General features: G+C 34.4%; 1 protein-coding gene across 2 annotated transcripts in view; it reads right to left on the bottom strand.

Annotated features, from left to right (window-relative positions):
• DCN (decorin) overlaps positions 1-17,687 on the bottom strand; it is a 37,354-nt gene extending 19,667 nt beyond the window's left edge. The window contains exons 1-2 of one of the 2 annotated variants that reach the window (XM_003823401.5): positions 17,037-17,687; positions 12,762-13,005 (exon numbers count right to left, since the gene is read on the bottom strand). In XM_003823401.5, the coding sequence (XP_003823449.1) occupies positions 12,762-12,972 (211 nt within the window). In that variant the 5' untranslated portion in view covers positions 12,973-13,005; positions 17,037-17,687. Of the gene's footprint in view, positions 1-12,761; positions 13,006-13,781 lie in introns of both variants that reach the window. The other variant, XM_008977058.5, reaches the window with a different exon arrangement.
• Between the last annotated feature and the right edge of the window lie 349 nt (positions 17,688-18,036).

Below are 18,036 nucleotides of genomic sequence, written 5' to 3' on the forward strand. Positions count from 1 at the left end.
GAATCATAATAGAGAAAAATATTAAATAAGACCTTTTGCCTTTTTTTTTCATTGTTTCATATTGAAGTAGGACATTAAGTAAAAATTTGATATTCTATTAACTCAAATTAATGTGATCATTTCTGTATTTTAAGACTGCATAACACAAATCAGAAATATTTTTTAGCCTTTGGTAGAAGCAATCTCTCCATCATATCTGAAACTTGAAGTACTGAAGATTATTTTTTCATAAATTCAACAAGCCTTTATTGAATACCTCTTGGGCACCATGAATTTATTAGATCCTGGGAATATAGCAGGACCAAGACAGATATTGCCCATGACTTCATAAAAATATAATTCAGTTTACTGTTTTCAATTAAAATAAAATTACAACAGGATATAATAACTGCTATGTCGAGAAAATCACTTTTCAATTTTGAGTTTTATGTAAACATACTTGTAAACCACCATGGTAGCCATACTTTGACTGTCTTCATTTCTTCCATGAAAGTTACAGAAAACGTACCTGAAGCTACCTATTTCTGAGTCTTTTCCAAATAATTTTTTATTTATAATATCACTGCTCCATTGATAGTTGGGGTTGCGGGTGGAATCTTGTTCTTAATTCAGTGACCACCTATCTTTATAAGTTTAAGTATCAAAATACAAGTAATTCTGAACTTACATAAATATGTTACATAAATGTATAACTCTTATAGACACAGTTCCCATAGAAATAACAAGAGTTAAGTGTTTTCAGTGATGAACGGTAAAACACCAGAACAGCTACCTTGTAGGAGGTTGCTTAATGACACTGTACAGTTGTAATCACTGCCATTTTCAGAAATGTCAATTTTATAATTTCATGCAATTAGGAATAGTAGATTTCTGCCAAATCTTTGATAATTGGTGTTCTCCAACCCAGAAAAGACAAACTTCTTTTCATTTGGAACATAGTTACTACATTTTATCATTCCTTCTTGGGCACCTTCATCACAGTCCTAATTTCCACTTATGCTTACTTTTATTCATTGGCGAACTTAAATTCTAGTGACTCTCAACATTTTGTCAATGCGAAACTGCAGATAAAATTTCAAATGTGTAGGGAAAGAATGATGTGTCTGGATGGCTGACACTTTCGATTATGTTGTCATCCTAAAATTTTATAACACTAGGAACTACTTAAGGTAATTTATATACATCTTATTTCTAGAGATTCAGAGAAAAGGAATACCATCCTCAGGATTCTAATTCTTGTAGTTTAGTTCTTGAAGAGTCATTTCAATGATTAAAATTATAGTTCTACAACCTGCTCTGAATTAGTAAGTTTATGTTTATTGGGGGGATTTCACATATTTTTTATTGATAATTTAGTTTTAGAGTTTATTTTTAAAAATGAAAATATGTTATTATTTACCTTACAATAACCCAATGAGATAGGTAAGGCAGTATGGTAATCTCATACTTTCAATTCTTTTAAAAAGTTTCATAACATGAACAAGCTTATCTAGTTAGGAATGACAAAATATGGATTAGATGACAACTCTCCTGGCTTCCAGCATGACTTTTTTTTCTGGCATACCTATCTGTATCCCCTGAAATAATTGTTCTGACATCAGACCCAGTAATATGCTGTACCTGTAAGGGGTAGATAAGGCATTGGAGTGTTAACTAGCTTGCTCAAAGACAAGAGACAGAGTATAATGAAGAATTTACTCTAGTTATTATGAGTTCTCTGAATGTCACAAAGGGAAGGGCCCTTAAATATCACCTAATCTATGGTTCCCAAATGCTGATTAGGTAGACTCTATGATGAGGTTTTTAGCAATCTATATCAAAATAAAAAAAAACAATAAGAGCAGTGTAGTTAGTTTTAATGTAAATTATCTCACACACACACACAGACACACACAGACACACACACACACAGACACACACAGACAGACAGACACACACACACACACACACACAATTTCTGAGACCATCTGAGACCAGTTCCTGCCTTCACTTCCATTTCTACTTTTAAATACACCTTCTTTAAAAAATGATTATGATAGCAGATGGCAGGCTCTTCTTTTGTTAGGTTTGGTATTGACTTTAATGAGAAATTAACTCGTTCAACATTCAAAATTTTACTTATCCCAGAAATCAGAGAATTTTAAGACAGTCTAATCTTCTCATTTCATAGGTAAGGAAACAGAAACCCAAAGAAGTTAAATAGCTTATCTAAGGTGCCTCATGGCTAAAGTAGATCAAGAACCGGGATAGTTTGAGTCCTCACTCCAGAACTATGTTTTTTGTTTTTTGTTTTTTGTTTTTTTTTGAGACAAGCATCTTGCTCTGTCACTCAGCCTGGAATGCAATGGCATCATCTCAGCTCACTTTAACCTCCGCCTCCCAATTCAAGCGATTCTCCTGCCTCAGCCTCCCAAGTAGCTGGGACTACAGGCGTTTGCCACCAGTGCCTGGCTATTTTTTTGTATTTTTAGTAGAGATGGAGTTTCACCGTGTTAGCCAGGATGGTCTCGATCTCCTGACCTCATGATCCACCAGCCTCGGCCTCCCAAAGTGCTGGGATTACAGGTGTCAGCCACCGTGCCTAGCCGTGGTGTGCCATTTATGCATGTGATCATTGTGCATATTTTCTAATGCTGATCTTCAGCTATTCCTTGAGCATATTACACTCATTCCTAGCTACTCATTTTTGTTCATGCAATGCATATTTTATGTAAAACTCCACTTATTCATTTATTTCTATTTCCATTCTAACAATCCCTTGAAGCATATCCGTTATCCCTCTCCGCTGTAATATTCATGCTGACCACCCCTGTATAACAGTAATCTTGCACCTCTAAACTTCTTACAGGCCATAGATGTATAAGTTTAAACTATACTGTCCTGCATTTCAGGGTCTTTGTTTGTTTTGTTAGTTTATTTATTTTTTTCCTGAGTAAGGAGGACTAATTACTGTTTCTCATCAGCATTTTGCTCTGGCTGCTTTGAAAACAAGAAGTGCCTTTCTGATTAATTAATTTTAAAGTCTATCTGCCTTGCTGTCCCATGATAAAAAGTTTATGAGTATGGCTTTGAGATCATTTCTGCCATGTTCTGTTATAACCATCTCCCTATAACCTGCTATCATAGGAGTTTTTATTTTCCTCAGAAGTATTAGGATACAACTGGTTATAATAATTATATTTTTTCCTGTTTCCAGGAATATTTTATAAATGAATGCTACTTACTATCAAATATGTCATTCCCATTATCTGCACCTGAAAATTGCTCTCACTTTCTTCAGTGTCTTTGCCATATTTGTGAAGTACCTTTTGTCACATACATATCTCAAGAAGACTGATTTTTCTGTCTAATAGAGTGACTACTCCAGCAGTAAGAGTTTCTCTACATGGCATATATTTCTCCTGGAAAAGCATCAATTAGAAGCTTCTAAATGAAGAAACAAATCCCCATTCATAGATTTGTATTTTCAAAAACAAACAATTAATCCTGAATCTGATTAATCCTCTAAATTCCAAAAGAAAATGAAGAAATTGTGAATCTGTAGTTTAAAGGAGAGTTAAGAGATGTTTTAGCTGGGTGCTGTGGCTCTTGCCTCTAATTCCAGAACTTTGGGAATCTCAGACAGGTGGATTGCTTGAGCCTCTGAGTTCAAGACTAGCCTGGGCAACATAGCAAGACCCCATCTTTACAAAAAATTAGCTGAGCATGGTGGCACAAGCCTGTAGTCCCAACTACTCAGGAGGGAGGATCCCCTGAGCCTGGGGAGGCTGAGGCTACAGTGAGCTGTGATCGCACCAATGCACTCCAGCCTAGGCAACAGGGTGAGACCCTGTCTGAAAAAAAAAAAAAAAAAAAAAAAACCAAAAAAAGGAAGCTATTTTTAAAAAAAGCAATGTATGTACTTCATCTGGATCCTGACTCATATAAATAAGCTATAAAATATGGCTATTTTATTTGAGAGCTTTATTTTTCAGAGAAACATACTGATAAGTGTATTGTTAGATAAAATCATATATCTGGAATTTGCTTCAAAATGATATGGAAGTGGGTGGAGATAGAAAAATAATGGCATTAGTTGACACTGGTTGAAGCTCTGTGGTGGGTACCCAATGGGGTCATTTTATTCTGCAGAATTTTCATACTTAAACATGCTCCTATAATAACATTTTTTTACAAGACTGTTATGTGAATTTCAATTCTGGTTCCTCTTCTTTATCTTTAAGATTAGAAGACATATTGAGGCCGGGCGCAGTGACTCACGCCTGTAATCCCAGCACTTTGGGAAGCCGAGGGGGGTGGATCACGAGATCAGAAGATTGAGACCATCCTGGCTAACACGGTGAAACCCCGTCTTTACTAAAATACAAAAAATTAGCCGGGCGTGATGGCGGGCGCCTGTAGTCCCAGCTACTCAGGAGGCTGAGGCAGGAGAATGGCGTGAACCCGGGAGGCGGAGCTTGCAGTGAGCCGAGATCGCGCCACTGCACTCCAGCCTGAGTGACAGAGCAAGACTCTGTCTAAAAAAAGAAAAAGAAAAAGAAAATTAGAAGACATATTGTTTAAACCCTCTGTCCTCAGTTTTCTTAAGTCTTTCACAGAATTTTTGTGAGAATTCAATAAGCTATGCTACAAAATAATCTCCTACCATAGTGCATAGCAGCGTCTCAAGTATTGCTACCTATGATTATTATTAATAAGCAAAATAGAGGATGTTGCTCTCATTATCCTTCTGAATAATCTTTCTGATTATTCATCTGTAACTCTTTCTTTTCTGTACAATTACTATGCATATTATCCTAGAGGCTGAAATCTGTTTTTCAGGTATGTCAAGCACAAGGTGTTCATCTAAAGATCTTGGTCCTGAAATGTTTTTGTCTTGACAGTTATTTCCTGGTCTTTCTGCATTCATCATTGTTCCAATGAAGTTCAGGGCCTTTGGGGTGCTTGTCTACCAAGTTCAGGGCTTTTGGATAAGCCTTCAGTTTAGGAAGCACATGATCCCCAATTGAGTAATTAGACTCCTCAAAAACTGCTCCTGGTCAATTTAACCCTATTTTAATGGTAGCAAATGCTACACTGTTTTGCAAATCTATAAAATATTACTCTTTGTTTGTACATCATTAGAGTCAAAATGGCTCGGGTTAAAATCAACTCGGCTATTAAGGAGAGATGACCGGAATCTGTAAGTTAGCATTCCTCAGGCTCCATTTCCTCATCTGAAAACACCAAGCCGGAAGTAAATTGTGGTAGAAATACACGAGGACTAGAGATTATCTCTGATAATTAAAAAATGCTTATTTGAACTAAACCTAATCTTCAAAAAATATAAAAACAGATAGTATTCTATGAAACAGTTATCCTACCTTAATTTTTTAAACTTTTAAAGAAACAAATTTAAATTCTGCCTTTAGCCTATGATTGTATTAATTGTATGTGATTTTTAACTAAATAATTCCTATTGATACTGATGAATTTTATGTTTATTCATAAAATGATATAAAAAGTAAAATGTTAGCATTTTAAATTATATGTATCAACTAGCCAGGTTCAATTTATGTCCAAAAAATGTTCCATAATGAAAACAAAGTCATCAAGATATGACTTAATACTTTTTTCACAATCTTAAGTAGAAGAATTAAGTAACTATGAAGTTAATTTGTAAATTAATTTAATTATAATTATTTAACATCTTAATGTAGTTTGTAATCATTAAATAATGACCTTCATGGGGGACATGTAATATCTGTGGGCTTTCTCTACATAATACATAATTATGCTGAAACTTCTCATTAGAAATGTATAGAAATGTAAGTAAATATGCAGATGATTATATTTTTCAAAGATGGCATACATTAAATTTTCTATCCTGCATGCTCTTCTACAATATGCATTTGTCCCAATACCATTAGGAGGTAGCATCTAATTCCTCTCTCTTCCCTTTGAATTCAGGATGGCCTTGTGATGCCTCTAGGAATCAATAGACTGAAACACCATAACATTTGAGACTAGGTCAGAAAATATTGTACAGCTGCTACCCAATTCTGGGATGCTTGCTCTGGGACAGCCAGGGGCCATAGAAAAAAAGAGAGGCTGTCTGAGGCAATCCAGAGGATACAACAGCCAAGCTTGTGGGCGACAGCAGCAGCAACTGTCAGTTATGAGAGTGAACAGGTGTCCAGCCCAGGCTAGCCTTCTTAAGACTATAAATCTCAGGTAACATTTGACTACAAATGCAAGAGTGACCCCAAGTGAGAACAGCCCCTCAGACCCCTTCCCAAATTTTCCATACCTCAAGTCGTGAGCAAATTAAATTATTTTTTTAAGCCACCATGTTTTGGGGTAAAATTCACTCAGCTGTAGTAACAGGAGCATAGTGGTTTCCTACATTTATTTTTCATTGAGCAGCCTTTATTTAACATAATTCTAAATTTTCCACTAAAACACACTATTTTCAAGGTAGCCTGGATTAGACATTTGCTCTCCCAGTTTTTGTAAGGAGGTTTATCTTCTTTAAAATCTAGTTATTTATTAAAGCAAATAAGATACTACTTAAGACATTACCAAAAAATCATTTCTGAATAAAGACTAGTAAGAAATAGACTTCTTTTTTTTTCTTCCCTTCTTTTGGTTGTCCCAGTGATGAATAGCATTGTTCTGCTGGCAAATGTCAGCAATCTGGTAAACATCATGTTGGACAAAGGCCAGGTTGTCTTAAAACATCATGCTTTTTTTCTGCCATGTGGCAGGAGTCCAAATTCTAAGATTTATTCTTATTGACTTTCAACAATTTTTTTTATAATTCTGTATTCAACTTCATAATTGGGACATTGGTGGTGTACTTCAGTTTTTTGGCAAATGACCAAAATAATATTTAGGAGCTCCAGCCCCACCAAAAACTTTTCTGCTCAAGGCAAGCATGTTCCCCTTTTTCCACCTTAAAAATGGCAATCTGACTGCGTTATCAGTTAGACCAGGCCTCATACATAGACGATTCTTCTCTTTAATTCTATTCTCTTTCCAGTCAAACTCAAGGAATTTCTAAGCTTCCTGGTTTTACAGTTGTCCTTAAAGGGAAGGAGCAAGGATGCACTAAGAAATCACTTTTGTTTCTCAATCAGACATGTTCCCTTCTCTTTGCAGCTTGCTAGAGTCAAGAATATTGTAGAATATTCATCCAAGCATTAATTCAAGAACCAAGCCATGCATATGTTCGTGTATTCATTCATCAATCGTTCAGTGATGTTTAAAGAGTCTACAAAGTATAAGGCAGTTTGTTGTGTAGAGGTTGTACAAAGATAAATTATTGCAATACTTCTTTTCTAGTGAAGAAAAAAATAAAATAGATATATAAAAAGATAAAAGATATTGTATAATCACAGATATGTATATATAATTGAGTATTATAGAATAATCAAAGCAAATGTAGATTACAGTAAAAAAGGCAGAAGGAGGCAAGCTACAGAAGTTAAAGCAGTCCACAGACTAAGTCAAGAGTAACTGAGTTTTGAGTGTTACAGTATACATGCTAAGGGCTTTCTCTTTTTATTAAGACTGAATTGCAGACTCATTTTTTTTTAAATTTTTGAGGAACTATGTAATCTTTTTCCACTCTTTTGAAGGAGAAAAGTTAAGATTCGAGGGTCTCATGGTTTTCCTCTTTTACCCAGGGAATTGATATTTTAGCTAACCAATTCCCACCATATCCCCTGGGGCTAGGGATGTGCTTCCAAAGGAAAATGAATCACAGCTGCAGTCTCACAAAATGCCTTGATCCCACACAGCTGCCTCTCTCTCCCTCCTGGGGACTAAGAAGGAAACCAGGGCTATGTTAGTTGTCATTCAGGTCAGGGAGACAGACGCTCCCTTTGGCCTTCTTGACTCCCTCTCTTCCTCCTCTCCATCTTTAACCCCTTGATTCAGGAGACTTGTTTAACCAGGTCACATTGAGCATTACTCTTGCTTCATGTGAAGATCACCCATACTCCACTCCTACCCAATGTCAATTTAGGCAATCCAGTGGTCATACTCTATGCACAGCCTCCTTCCCATATCATGTTTTGGAAACACCCTTTTGGTGCATTCGAAACTCTGAATGAGGAGCACCTCACACCCCTGCTGCTGCAGAGCCAGACATAAACGATAAAGGCAACTGAGCCTCTAGCATTCTGTCTGTTCCTCTACAAAATAGTCCTAATTTATTTTTCTGGGTTGATTTCATGGGAGAAGTCTAATGGTTCATTTACCTCTTGTATAAGGTCTGCTTCTGGAAAACCAGTTTCCCCAGCCAAGCGAGAAGCTGTAGTACAATATGTCCCAAGTGGTAACCTCTGACAAAATTTTTCACCAGTTCAAGAAAAATGATTACGAAGCAGAAGCAACTATATAATTTAAAAGGTTGTACTGTTTCTGATATTTTTAAAAATTAAAACATTATTTGCATTATAAGGTACATTACTAGAAACCAGTAGTTATTTGTAATGCTTCTATATGGCAAAATTAAATGTGTTTCATCTTCTGGCACCATTTTTAGAGGGCTAAGTGTGTGGGGGTATGAATCACTCATGATTACAAAATAGCCAAATGCTTCATTGTTCTCAAATCAAACAAACTCATTTTGTTCAAAGGAATATTGGTTTGGAGAACATTCAATTGCCTAGTAAATGCACAATTTTTTTGTTCTTGTCTATTTACATTTGGAGATGATGTGGTCCTCTTTAGAGAGGTGGAGAGAGATGGTACCATTTTGTCTCTAGCTTGACAACCCATATACTTATTAGAGACTCTAAATAAGTCTCTAATAAGTATATGGCTTATTTTCAATGAGTATAATATGATATAATTTGAATTGAGAATAATAAGTATAAGTCATTGAGAGTCTCTAATAAGTATATGGCCTATATCTATTATTCTCATTAATACATAAAAATAAAAGGAAATATCAGAAACAGCCTCATGTTCTTAGCCAACTTTGCCTGAAATGGTAAGTGAAATGTAAGTTACTATAATAAACATTTGTACATACATTTTTCTATTCTTACCCAGTGAAATAAGATATATTTCCATTTATCAAATGAGGAAACAAAGTTTTGAAAGTTTCAAGGTTACAGGTAGTAAACAGCAAAGCAGAATTTGAGATCAGAGGTGTTTAACTGCACAGCCCAAGTTCTTTCTACTATTAAATAGTTTTAAGAGGCATTTTAACTCTTCTGAAATTTGTTTATAAGAAATACATCAAGAATTATTATTTTAATTTTGGAGACTAGTCAAAAGACAATACTTGTTCTTATTTAACTTGTCAGGACTGATTTGCATTTCAGTAATGAGGTGTTAAGTCCATACCAAATTATACTACCTGGTGACACTTGATCCAAAGATGAGTGGCTGAGCCAAAGAGTACCTAAGTAAGGGAAGCTGTCTTCTTCAGGATGCCAAGCATATAAAATAGAAAATCCAATCAAAATCAGAACGTTTTAAATTTTTTTGATTTTTAGAAGAATGAGTTACATTGTGGATTTATTATTATAAAGTAACTGAAAGACTTCTGAATTTGCTAACTCTACATTTATTTTTAATATTGCTTTTTGAAATAAATGCTATAATTAAGAGGGAACTGGTTTATTTCTTAACATGATAGATAAAAGAAGACAAGATATGGGTCTCATAAAATTGTGGTTCCAATTACAAGGTAAGTTGCAACAAGTTCAACGAAACAACTCGGCCAATATCTATGAGGAATTCATGTTTACTGTCTCAATCCCTCATCCTCTTAAAAAAAAAAAGCGCGTGTTAATACTACTGTGATAAATTAGAATTAGGGACTAAAACAGTCCATGCATTTTTCCAGAGGCATCAAATTATCCTGCAGAGTAATTACATAATTTTAATTTCATAGGTTTTTACTTCTTAGCTTTGAAAGAATTGTTTAAAATTTTGATGTTGTTTAACTTTGCCAAGAATATTTCTTAGTGGTAAAAAGTAGTCAAACATTTTAATTTAAAAAGTTTATTTGTATTAAACATTATTTCGATAATAAGATGACAAAGGACTTTTGTCCTTCAACACTGTAGCTTCTCTCTGCTTATTAAGTGTCTGCCAAGGATAATCCACCAAGGATAATCCTGAAGACAGTGTTAGTCTTTGATACAGATAAGCATTAACATTTGCCATCCCCAACTGCATTGCATTTATTTTCTTTATTATAATAATTCAAGCCTCATGCTTAGATCACTAGAGGACATAAAACAAATTAAAAAATCAACTATATTGCATTTATAATGAATGAGGTGGTGCATTTCTCCTGCTTTCTTTCTTTTTTTCTTCATCTGTTACTGCATATAATCATCATATAATTTTAAAACTGCATGAAGCTGCTACTATGACCCAGGTACCTCACACGATTAATAGGATTTCTAAGACTGTGATTTTTCTGCAGATGGAGATGTCAAGGCTCTCAACAGCTTGCCAGCATCATAAAGTAAGGAAGAGTTAGATAATAGTTAAAAACATGAAATGAGTTCATTTGTTTTATTTAAAGTCAAGTGAATTTCATTTCCCTTTAAGAAATGTATTTTCTTAGAGATATCTGATTAAAACTTTTATAATATATTTAAATATTCATCTGTAAATTTCAAAATATTGAAAATACCTTGCATGAGACTACTGCTTATTGGAACTTAGTTCCCTTAGTTAAATATGGTTTTAAAAACAAATTATTTTTATAATTTTAGCTACTTCCTTAGTATATGAGTCAGTAAACCTAGCTATAATAAAGTAATGATGTACACTTTGAGCTCCTAGAAAAAAGATAACATGTAGAAAACTTTCTCATCTGAAAACAAAAAATAAACAAAACAATATCAATGGCAACAACAAAACTGTCATAAAGATCCCAAGTCAGTGAACTTGCTGCTTCCTAAGACTACATTTTGTTGTTGTTGTTGTTGTTTCACTTTGAACAATTGACATGCCTTTTTACATAACAGAGAACTGGAAAACTGGCCCAATGCTTTCATCAGGGTCAAGGTTTATGAGCTATTTTTTCATGGCAGCAAAGGCAAACTATATTTACGAAAAAATAAAACTTCACTAAAGTGACTGGCCAACTCTTCTTTCCTTAAAAATATCAACCCTTCATTTTTGATAATACATGTAGCAAGAGTAATAATAAATTCTTTTAACTTTTTCTCAGAGGCAAAGTGAAATTTAACTCGCATTACATTTTTTGGGAACTTTGCCATTTTAGTAACTTCAGAAAAGATTATCCTGTGTATATCCATCAAATGGTGATTTCTTTGTTCAGATTTTTTTCAACCCTGTTATTTTCCTGCCCAAGGCAATAATGCAGGTCATCTCTAGATGCTTATAAAATTTCTGAAGAGTAATCCAATCTCCCCTGTGGCAAATACACAATTCAAAAAATAATAGTCACCACCACTAGAACATAAGATCCACAAGAACTAGGGCCATATTTGTCTTCCTCATCCTTTCTCCAGATGCCTAGAGCAGAGCTCATCCATGATGGGTTCCCAATAAAGCTTCTGAATGAGTGAACAAATAGATCCATTGGAATTATCCTGTGGCCTTTTGAAAGTCTTCATATAACATTTGTATTTGGGTTTTAAATGGCTATACAATATATGTGTTGAAGAAACTATTTCAAGTGTTTTTCAGTCGTTACTACTGAATATACTTTATATTTTTTCTGGGTTCCTATAGGCAGTTTATTCCAATTGTAGAAGTTGCATTTTTCTTCTGCAAACTACTGCTAGAAAGCATGTTCTGAGTAAATATAGGACTTCTGAAAGAAGTGCCTGATCATAGTATGGAATTTCTTCCAGAAGGAAGTACACATGGCAGAATCATGATATAAAGATTTTTTTTTTCTTTTCGTCTCCAGTAAGAAAATACACCCCTTCAAAAGGAGGAATGTGAATCAGCTGCCATGTAAACTGAGTTCATTCCCCTTTGGCCCATCCACTGAGCTTCAATCTTTCTGGAGATTTATCTTCTAAGTGTAATGCTCTTGGAATTTCCAGACCAAATTTTTCTGAAAAGATGATAAATCAAACTGTCTTTAGGGTGTTAGGCTAAAGATATATGTAACACAATTATATTGAATATTTACACCACACCTTAGTGATAAATATTTCCTTTGAAACTTTCTAAAGAATATAAGCAGCTGGATTACAAAATGTCAAAAGTAAAGACAAAACTAAGACTCAGAGATTAAGGGAGTATTTTGATACTTGAAAGATAAGATTTTGTCATAAAATTTGATTGTTTTGCTTTTGATAACTGCATATTTTACAATTTAGTAATGTTGAAACTCTGTTGTCTGGGCTAAGTGAATAGTAGAGAGACTGACCTGATTTTCTTAATATCTAATATTTTATAAAAGCATATTATAGAATTAAGATTAAACCATTACTCTGAAATTTTAGAACATAAGACTTTTTTTATTCAAAATTTTATTTTGTAGAAGAAGGGATGTAAAGCTCAGAAATATTTTTTAAAATGATTTGTCCAAGATTGCAAAGTAATGGAGGAAAAAAGGAAGAGGGACAGAGAGGGAGAGAGAGAGAGAAAGAGAGAACCACAACGCTACTTTTCTTTCTATCCTGTTCTGCTTCCTTTACTCCTCATTAGGTGGCACTGTCTCTCAAATTTAGAGAGATTAAAACTGAAAATGCTAAACTCTCAGAGTTGCCATTCCCAAGAATAAAACAAGTAAGGTAGGTAAAGAGAAACTGCATCCCACTCACCCAAATCAGAACACTGGACCACTCGAAGATGGCATTGACAGCGGAAGGGGCACACTGGGCCTAGGGAGGGCTCAAAGTCACGGTCATCAGGAACTTCTGGGCCTATCCCAGAAGCCTCATCTTCTAGCATAAAGTCAAATAAGCCTCTCTGTTGAAACGGTCCAGCCCAGGAAACTTGTGCAAGCAGAAGGAGGATGATAGTGGCCTTCATGATTTATCTCATGTATTTTCACAACCAGGGAACCTAGGAAACAAATGAGAGATTTAAGAAGAGTAGCACTGCCTAATCCGTGTGTTGTTTCTTATATAATATGCCACAATACAGTGAGCACAGAGAAAAGGTGCAAAATAATATTTCATTTGTTATCAGGAAGCAGAGCATTAAAAATGTATTGAAAGATGATCAGGTACATTATAGTATCATTTGCACAGCTATTTACTTAGGATGAGAAATCTGAGTATTATTTAAATCTGCTTGTTGGAATTTTGGGTCTAAACTAAGATGATATACTATATATCCAAGTCGTTTGCAAAATTGTCATGATAATAAATCATGTTGGGCTTTTCAATGCTCACTTAACACATGGTCAGATAAAATGATCTCTATCCACATAGGAGATCTCCAATTTCTGCTTGAGAAATATCTCTGGAAGCCAGTCACATCTCTCCATCCTACCACAATTATTTTGATCCAGGCCCTTCTCATCTCTCCCTAAAGTACTACAAGAGCTTCTAATTCATCTCTGCCTTGCATATTTCCTCTATTTCAGTCCATCTTCCACTTTGCTGCCTGAGTCATCGTCTAAAAATTCAATTTTGTCTTATTAATTTCTACTACAAACCATTTATTAACTTCCTATGGCTTATCAATACTGTCCACAGTCCCTGTGCTGTATGTCAGACCACTCATAAATTGGTATGAATTAATAGCTCTAGCCACATTCCTTTTCATTGTCACTCCATTCCCAGTCCTCACCTGAACCCTGACAATCAAAGCTACTTGCCATGTAGAATACCGACCTTGCAAGAGTGTTGTAAAGATTAAATGAGATAGTGGGCTTCTCTTCTGTGTCCCCTGGCTCATCCAGGCAAGATGCTGCTTTCTCCCTCTTCTCTGCTCCCAAAGCACGTTGCTCTTACCTCTTTTAAAGAACTTATCACATTATATTGCAATTTGTTTTGCGTGCTTGGTCTGTCCCTCACTAAACGATGTACTCCTTCAGGGCGTGTCTTATTATTCCTTGTTCTGTACCCGGGCCTTGCACAATATTTTGCACACAAATGACTCAATTGACCATCACTTTATTGACAAGACGATTTATTCCATTTGTTCCAAGCAATCAGTCTGATTTTTTAAAACACAAAATTAGCTTATTTTCAGTATCGAATTTCTGATATAAAAAAAGCAGATTGAAAACCTCAACTTGGTATAAGGAAGATCAGCTTTAAAAAATAAATCAGTTTCCTAGTTTCTCAAACATTATGTTTAATAAGCTAATAAACACATATGGAAAATTCTGATTTTTATGTGATGTATATATGATCTCATTTTGCTAACAGGGCATTTTGTAAAAAAACAAGTATTGTTTTGATAAATGTATTCCATATTTATCCATTCATTCCACAAGCACGAATCTATGTTGTTAAATCAACTGAAGTGCACTAAATAAATCTGAGTGACAAAATCGTAATAAATCTGAATAACAACAGATACTTTATAGCAACAAAGTCATTTGGGAGATGAAATATTTTTTAAATTGCATTGAAACTATTCTGATATCTCCAAAACATAGCAGATATTTAGTCCCATCATCTCTACCTTGAATTGTACATTTAGACGAATCCATATTAAAGCTGTACGTTCGTAAGTAGAATCTTACAGCTGTTTTGAGTCATTATCCAATTGTAGCATATTAAAAAGAAAGAAAGAAGAAGGAAGGAAGAAAGAAAGAAAGAAGAAAGAAAGAAAAGGAAAGAAAGAAAGAGAAAAAGAAAGAAAGGAAGAAAGTGAAAGAAAGAAAGAAAGAGAGAGAGAGAGAAAGAAAGAAGAGAAGAGAAAAGAAAGATCTTTGTATGATCTAACCTTAAGGTATCTTCTGGGAATTTTTGCCTAGATTCTCTAGAGAAGAAACAAATGTGTTTCAGTTTCTTACATGTTTGTTCTTAGTTTATATTTACTACTGATATGTGTCTAAGGCAGCACATGTTGAATACAGGCTTGCGGCTTTTCATTTAACAAAATATTATAAAGATTATTATTCACACTGCCACTTTAAGTTCAACATTAAGCTTCTTCTAGCAGCCCACTCTCATTCAGTTACTGAGTATCCCTTTAAGAGAAGACTCTTGTTTTGGCAGCCTGTTCCTTTGGATTGTATCTGAGGGAGTGGTTTTGTATCTGTTTCCCATTAAAAATGCAATGTTTATGGTTTACCACAAGCTTGCTAGCCTTGCATATTTAATGTCTTACAAGTTTAAAAGAAAAATGAAGCAAAGTAATTGCAGATTTAATAAATAGCAACGACAGTTAATGCAGATGTCGCTTTGTAATCTTTTCTCCAGAGCAGAACATGCCTGGTTGTTTCACTAACAACCCACAAAAAGAAAATGTTGAGTATTAGCTGAGAGAAATAGTATTATAATTTATGTTTGTTTACTCCTGTTAAAATGGTACAAATTCTCCAAACAATATTCTTTTTGATTGAAGCTGAATATAGACAGGCAGCTTTTAACTTCAATCACCGACTTTTATTTCATTTTCATTTGCTCGTATGTGTGTGTGAGAGTGTATGTGTGTGTGTTCATGTGTGTGTGACAGAGAGAGAGTGTACGTGTGTGTGTGCATTTAACCCTGACTGTACTGTGAAAAAATAATTGCATGTCCAGAAACTTTGTGCAAAATCTTCCATAAAATCATCTGTTTTAAATTAGTGTCATGGTACTTCAAGACCCAGCATCTTAAAACATTTAATGTGGGCTGTCAATACTGATAATTCCTTTAGTCATTTCCTTCTTTCCTTAATTAATCAGAAATATAAAGAGCAAAGAGCAGCTGTCCAAGTAGTAACCAAAGAGATTGTTATTGAGATGATATGCTGTTTAAATTATACTGAAACTGTTTTAAGTAGTCTAAAAATGCATGACAATGTCCCAGATGCTAATTACTAATGTAATATCACTACTCCACTGAAGCTAGTTGCCATAATTTACAAATGTTTTACCAAAAATAATAATTTCTGGTTCCTAAAACTACTTAAGCCCATTAAATGAACTATGTCATCCAGATCAACATTTGCATTATGTTATCTATGCCTCTGGTGTCACCTTCAAAGTCAAAATTTAACCCTCAAGGGATAAGTGAAGCTATAAATGCAAAACAAAATTAAAATCCTACAGCACTAGATGATTAAAAACTTCAATGATAATACATGTAATTTTAAAATAAAGAATAAAGGCGGCATTTATCCACAAACAAGGGTTACTATAGGAGGCATTTGGCTCTTTTCTGGTTAGAAACAGCAACAGGAAAAAAAAAAGCCACAAGTATTTACATCACTGGGAGCCCACTTAACCAGTGGTCACTGTGTTACCCTGTTTTAAAATTAGAAAATTAACCCACATCCTCATTTTATACTGAATGTATCTTAAAATTTCACTTGCAGTGAAGATACTGACTGGGACACTTTACATTTAAGAAATTATACAGCGTTTTTAATATCTTTGGCATTTAATAACATAAATATTTTCAATGTTTATTTTCACTTCTCTGGTGATAATTTCTATTCATTTCTGGGGTTGAAGAAATATACATTAGGTATCTTCAGCTAATCACCAGAGTTCAGTTCTTCTGGGCTTTTAAAAGTTCTTAAAGCAATCAAAAATTCAGGAGAAAAATACATTTTTTAAATATATAGCTCAATTACAGATATGCTACTTTAGAATACTTTTCGGTTACCATCTCTTGAAGAGCTAAACATTCATTAATACAAACACAAAAACATTAATATAGAGAGTCATGGTGTTAGGTTACAGTTTTTTAAGAGGCATCTTCGCAAAAACAGAAGAGAAAGAAATAAAACAATGCATTCAATCATTTTATCAAATATTTAACTTCTGTTTTCAAATAATACTTGTTTAAAATGTTGCATAAAAACTATAAAAGTTTAACAGTTTTTTTCCTTTTCTTTTCCTCACCAAATAATCCCTTTTGCTCTCAACTTGACCGAAGTTTTATTAGTCTGTAGCAGAGTTCAGGACAATTATTGAAAACCATACCTTTTAATCCGGGAATTTGCCACAGGAGCCCTCAAAGCTGAGATGTAATTACACTAAATATTCAGCCCAAGTAAAAGAGTTTGCAGGTGTGGAAAGGAGGAGGGGGTAGGTGCTGCTCTGTGACTGTCACTAGGTTGAAAACCTCCTGCTTCTACTCCATAGCACAGTTAAAAAATAAGGTTTCTCTCAATGAACACAATCCGGCTGACACCCACATTAGATCATATGGTAATGATATGTCTCTTGTATTGTAGCCAGAAACTTTATCGGCCTTTTTTTTCCTCCCATTTGCTTTATTCTTTTTGCATCTGCTTAAGATTCTAAACTGCTTATGCAGTATAGTGGAGCAACTTGATTTGAAATTTGTCTTATTGTAGATTCATTTCCCTAAGATATTGTAACTAAAGGGTTTGTTTCCCCACCCCCCATCTCATTTCATTCTCCACCCTTTCTAGCCTTGTTTACAAGTAGCATTTATTATACTTCCAAAATGACATTTTTTTTCTTGCTTTCGGGCTGTGTAAGTCCAGAAAAATGGAATGAAATTAATCTTGTAGTTGTTTTAAATGTGGACTGCAAAAATAAATGAGTAGCCTTATGTGAAACTACTCATTCGGATTCTTACTTGCCTTGGAATGTTTGTGTAAATTCAAGCACTATGCTGTGGAGTTTTTCTGTATATTTTGGACATATTTCTAAAGTGTCCTGAAAGAAAGTCATGGTTTTATATGAAAAGTATGTCATCTATCGCTTTCATTAGTCATAGTTTAAAATCTTTCTCCTTGTCCACCAGTTTTTAAATAAAATACATAGATAACCTGTAGTTGATCACAACATAGTTTCATCATCTATATATGAAAAATTTTATTTTCATAGATTATACTTTTATGTAAACTAGAACTTTGAAAAGGCAATAGAGTCTATGTGTCTTTCCAAATTTCAGTAAATGAAAAGAAAAACAAGTGCAACTACAAGGAAAGGTATTTATTTAGCCACTGGA

This window comes from Pan paniscus, chromosome 10 (genome assembly GCF_029289425.2).
Source record: "Pan paniscus chromosome 10, NHGRI_mPanPan1-v2.0_pri, whole genome shotgun sequence".
Taxonomy (NCBI): domain Eukaryota; kingdom Metazoa; phylum Chordata; class Mammalia; order Primates; family Hominidae; genus Pan; species Pan paniscus.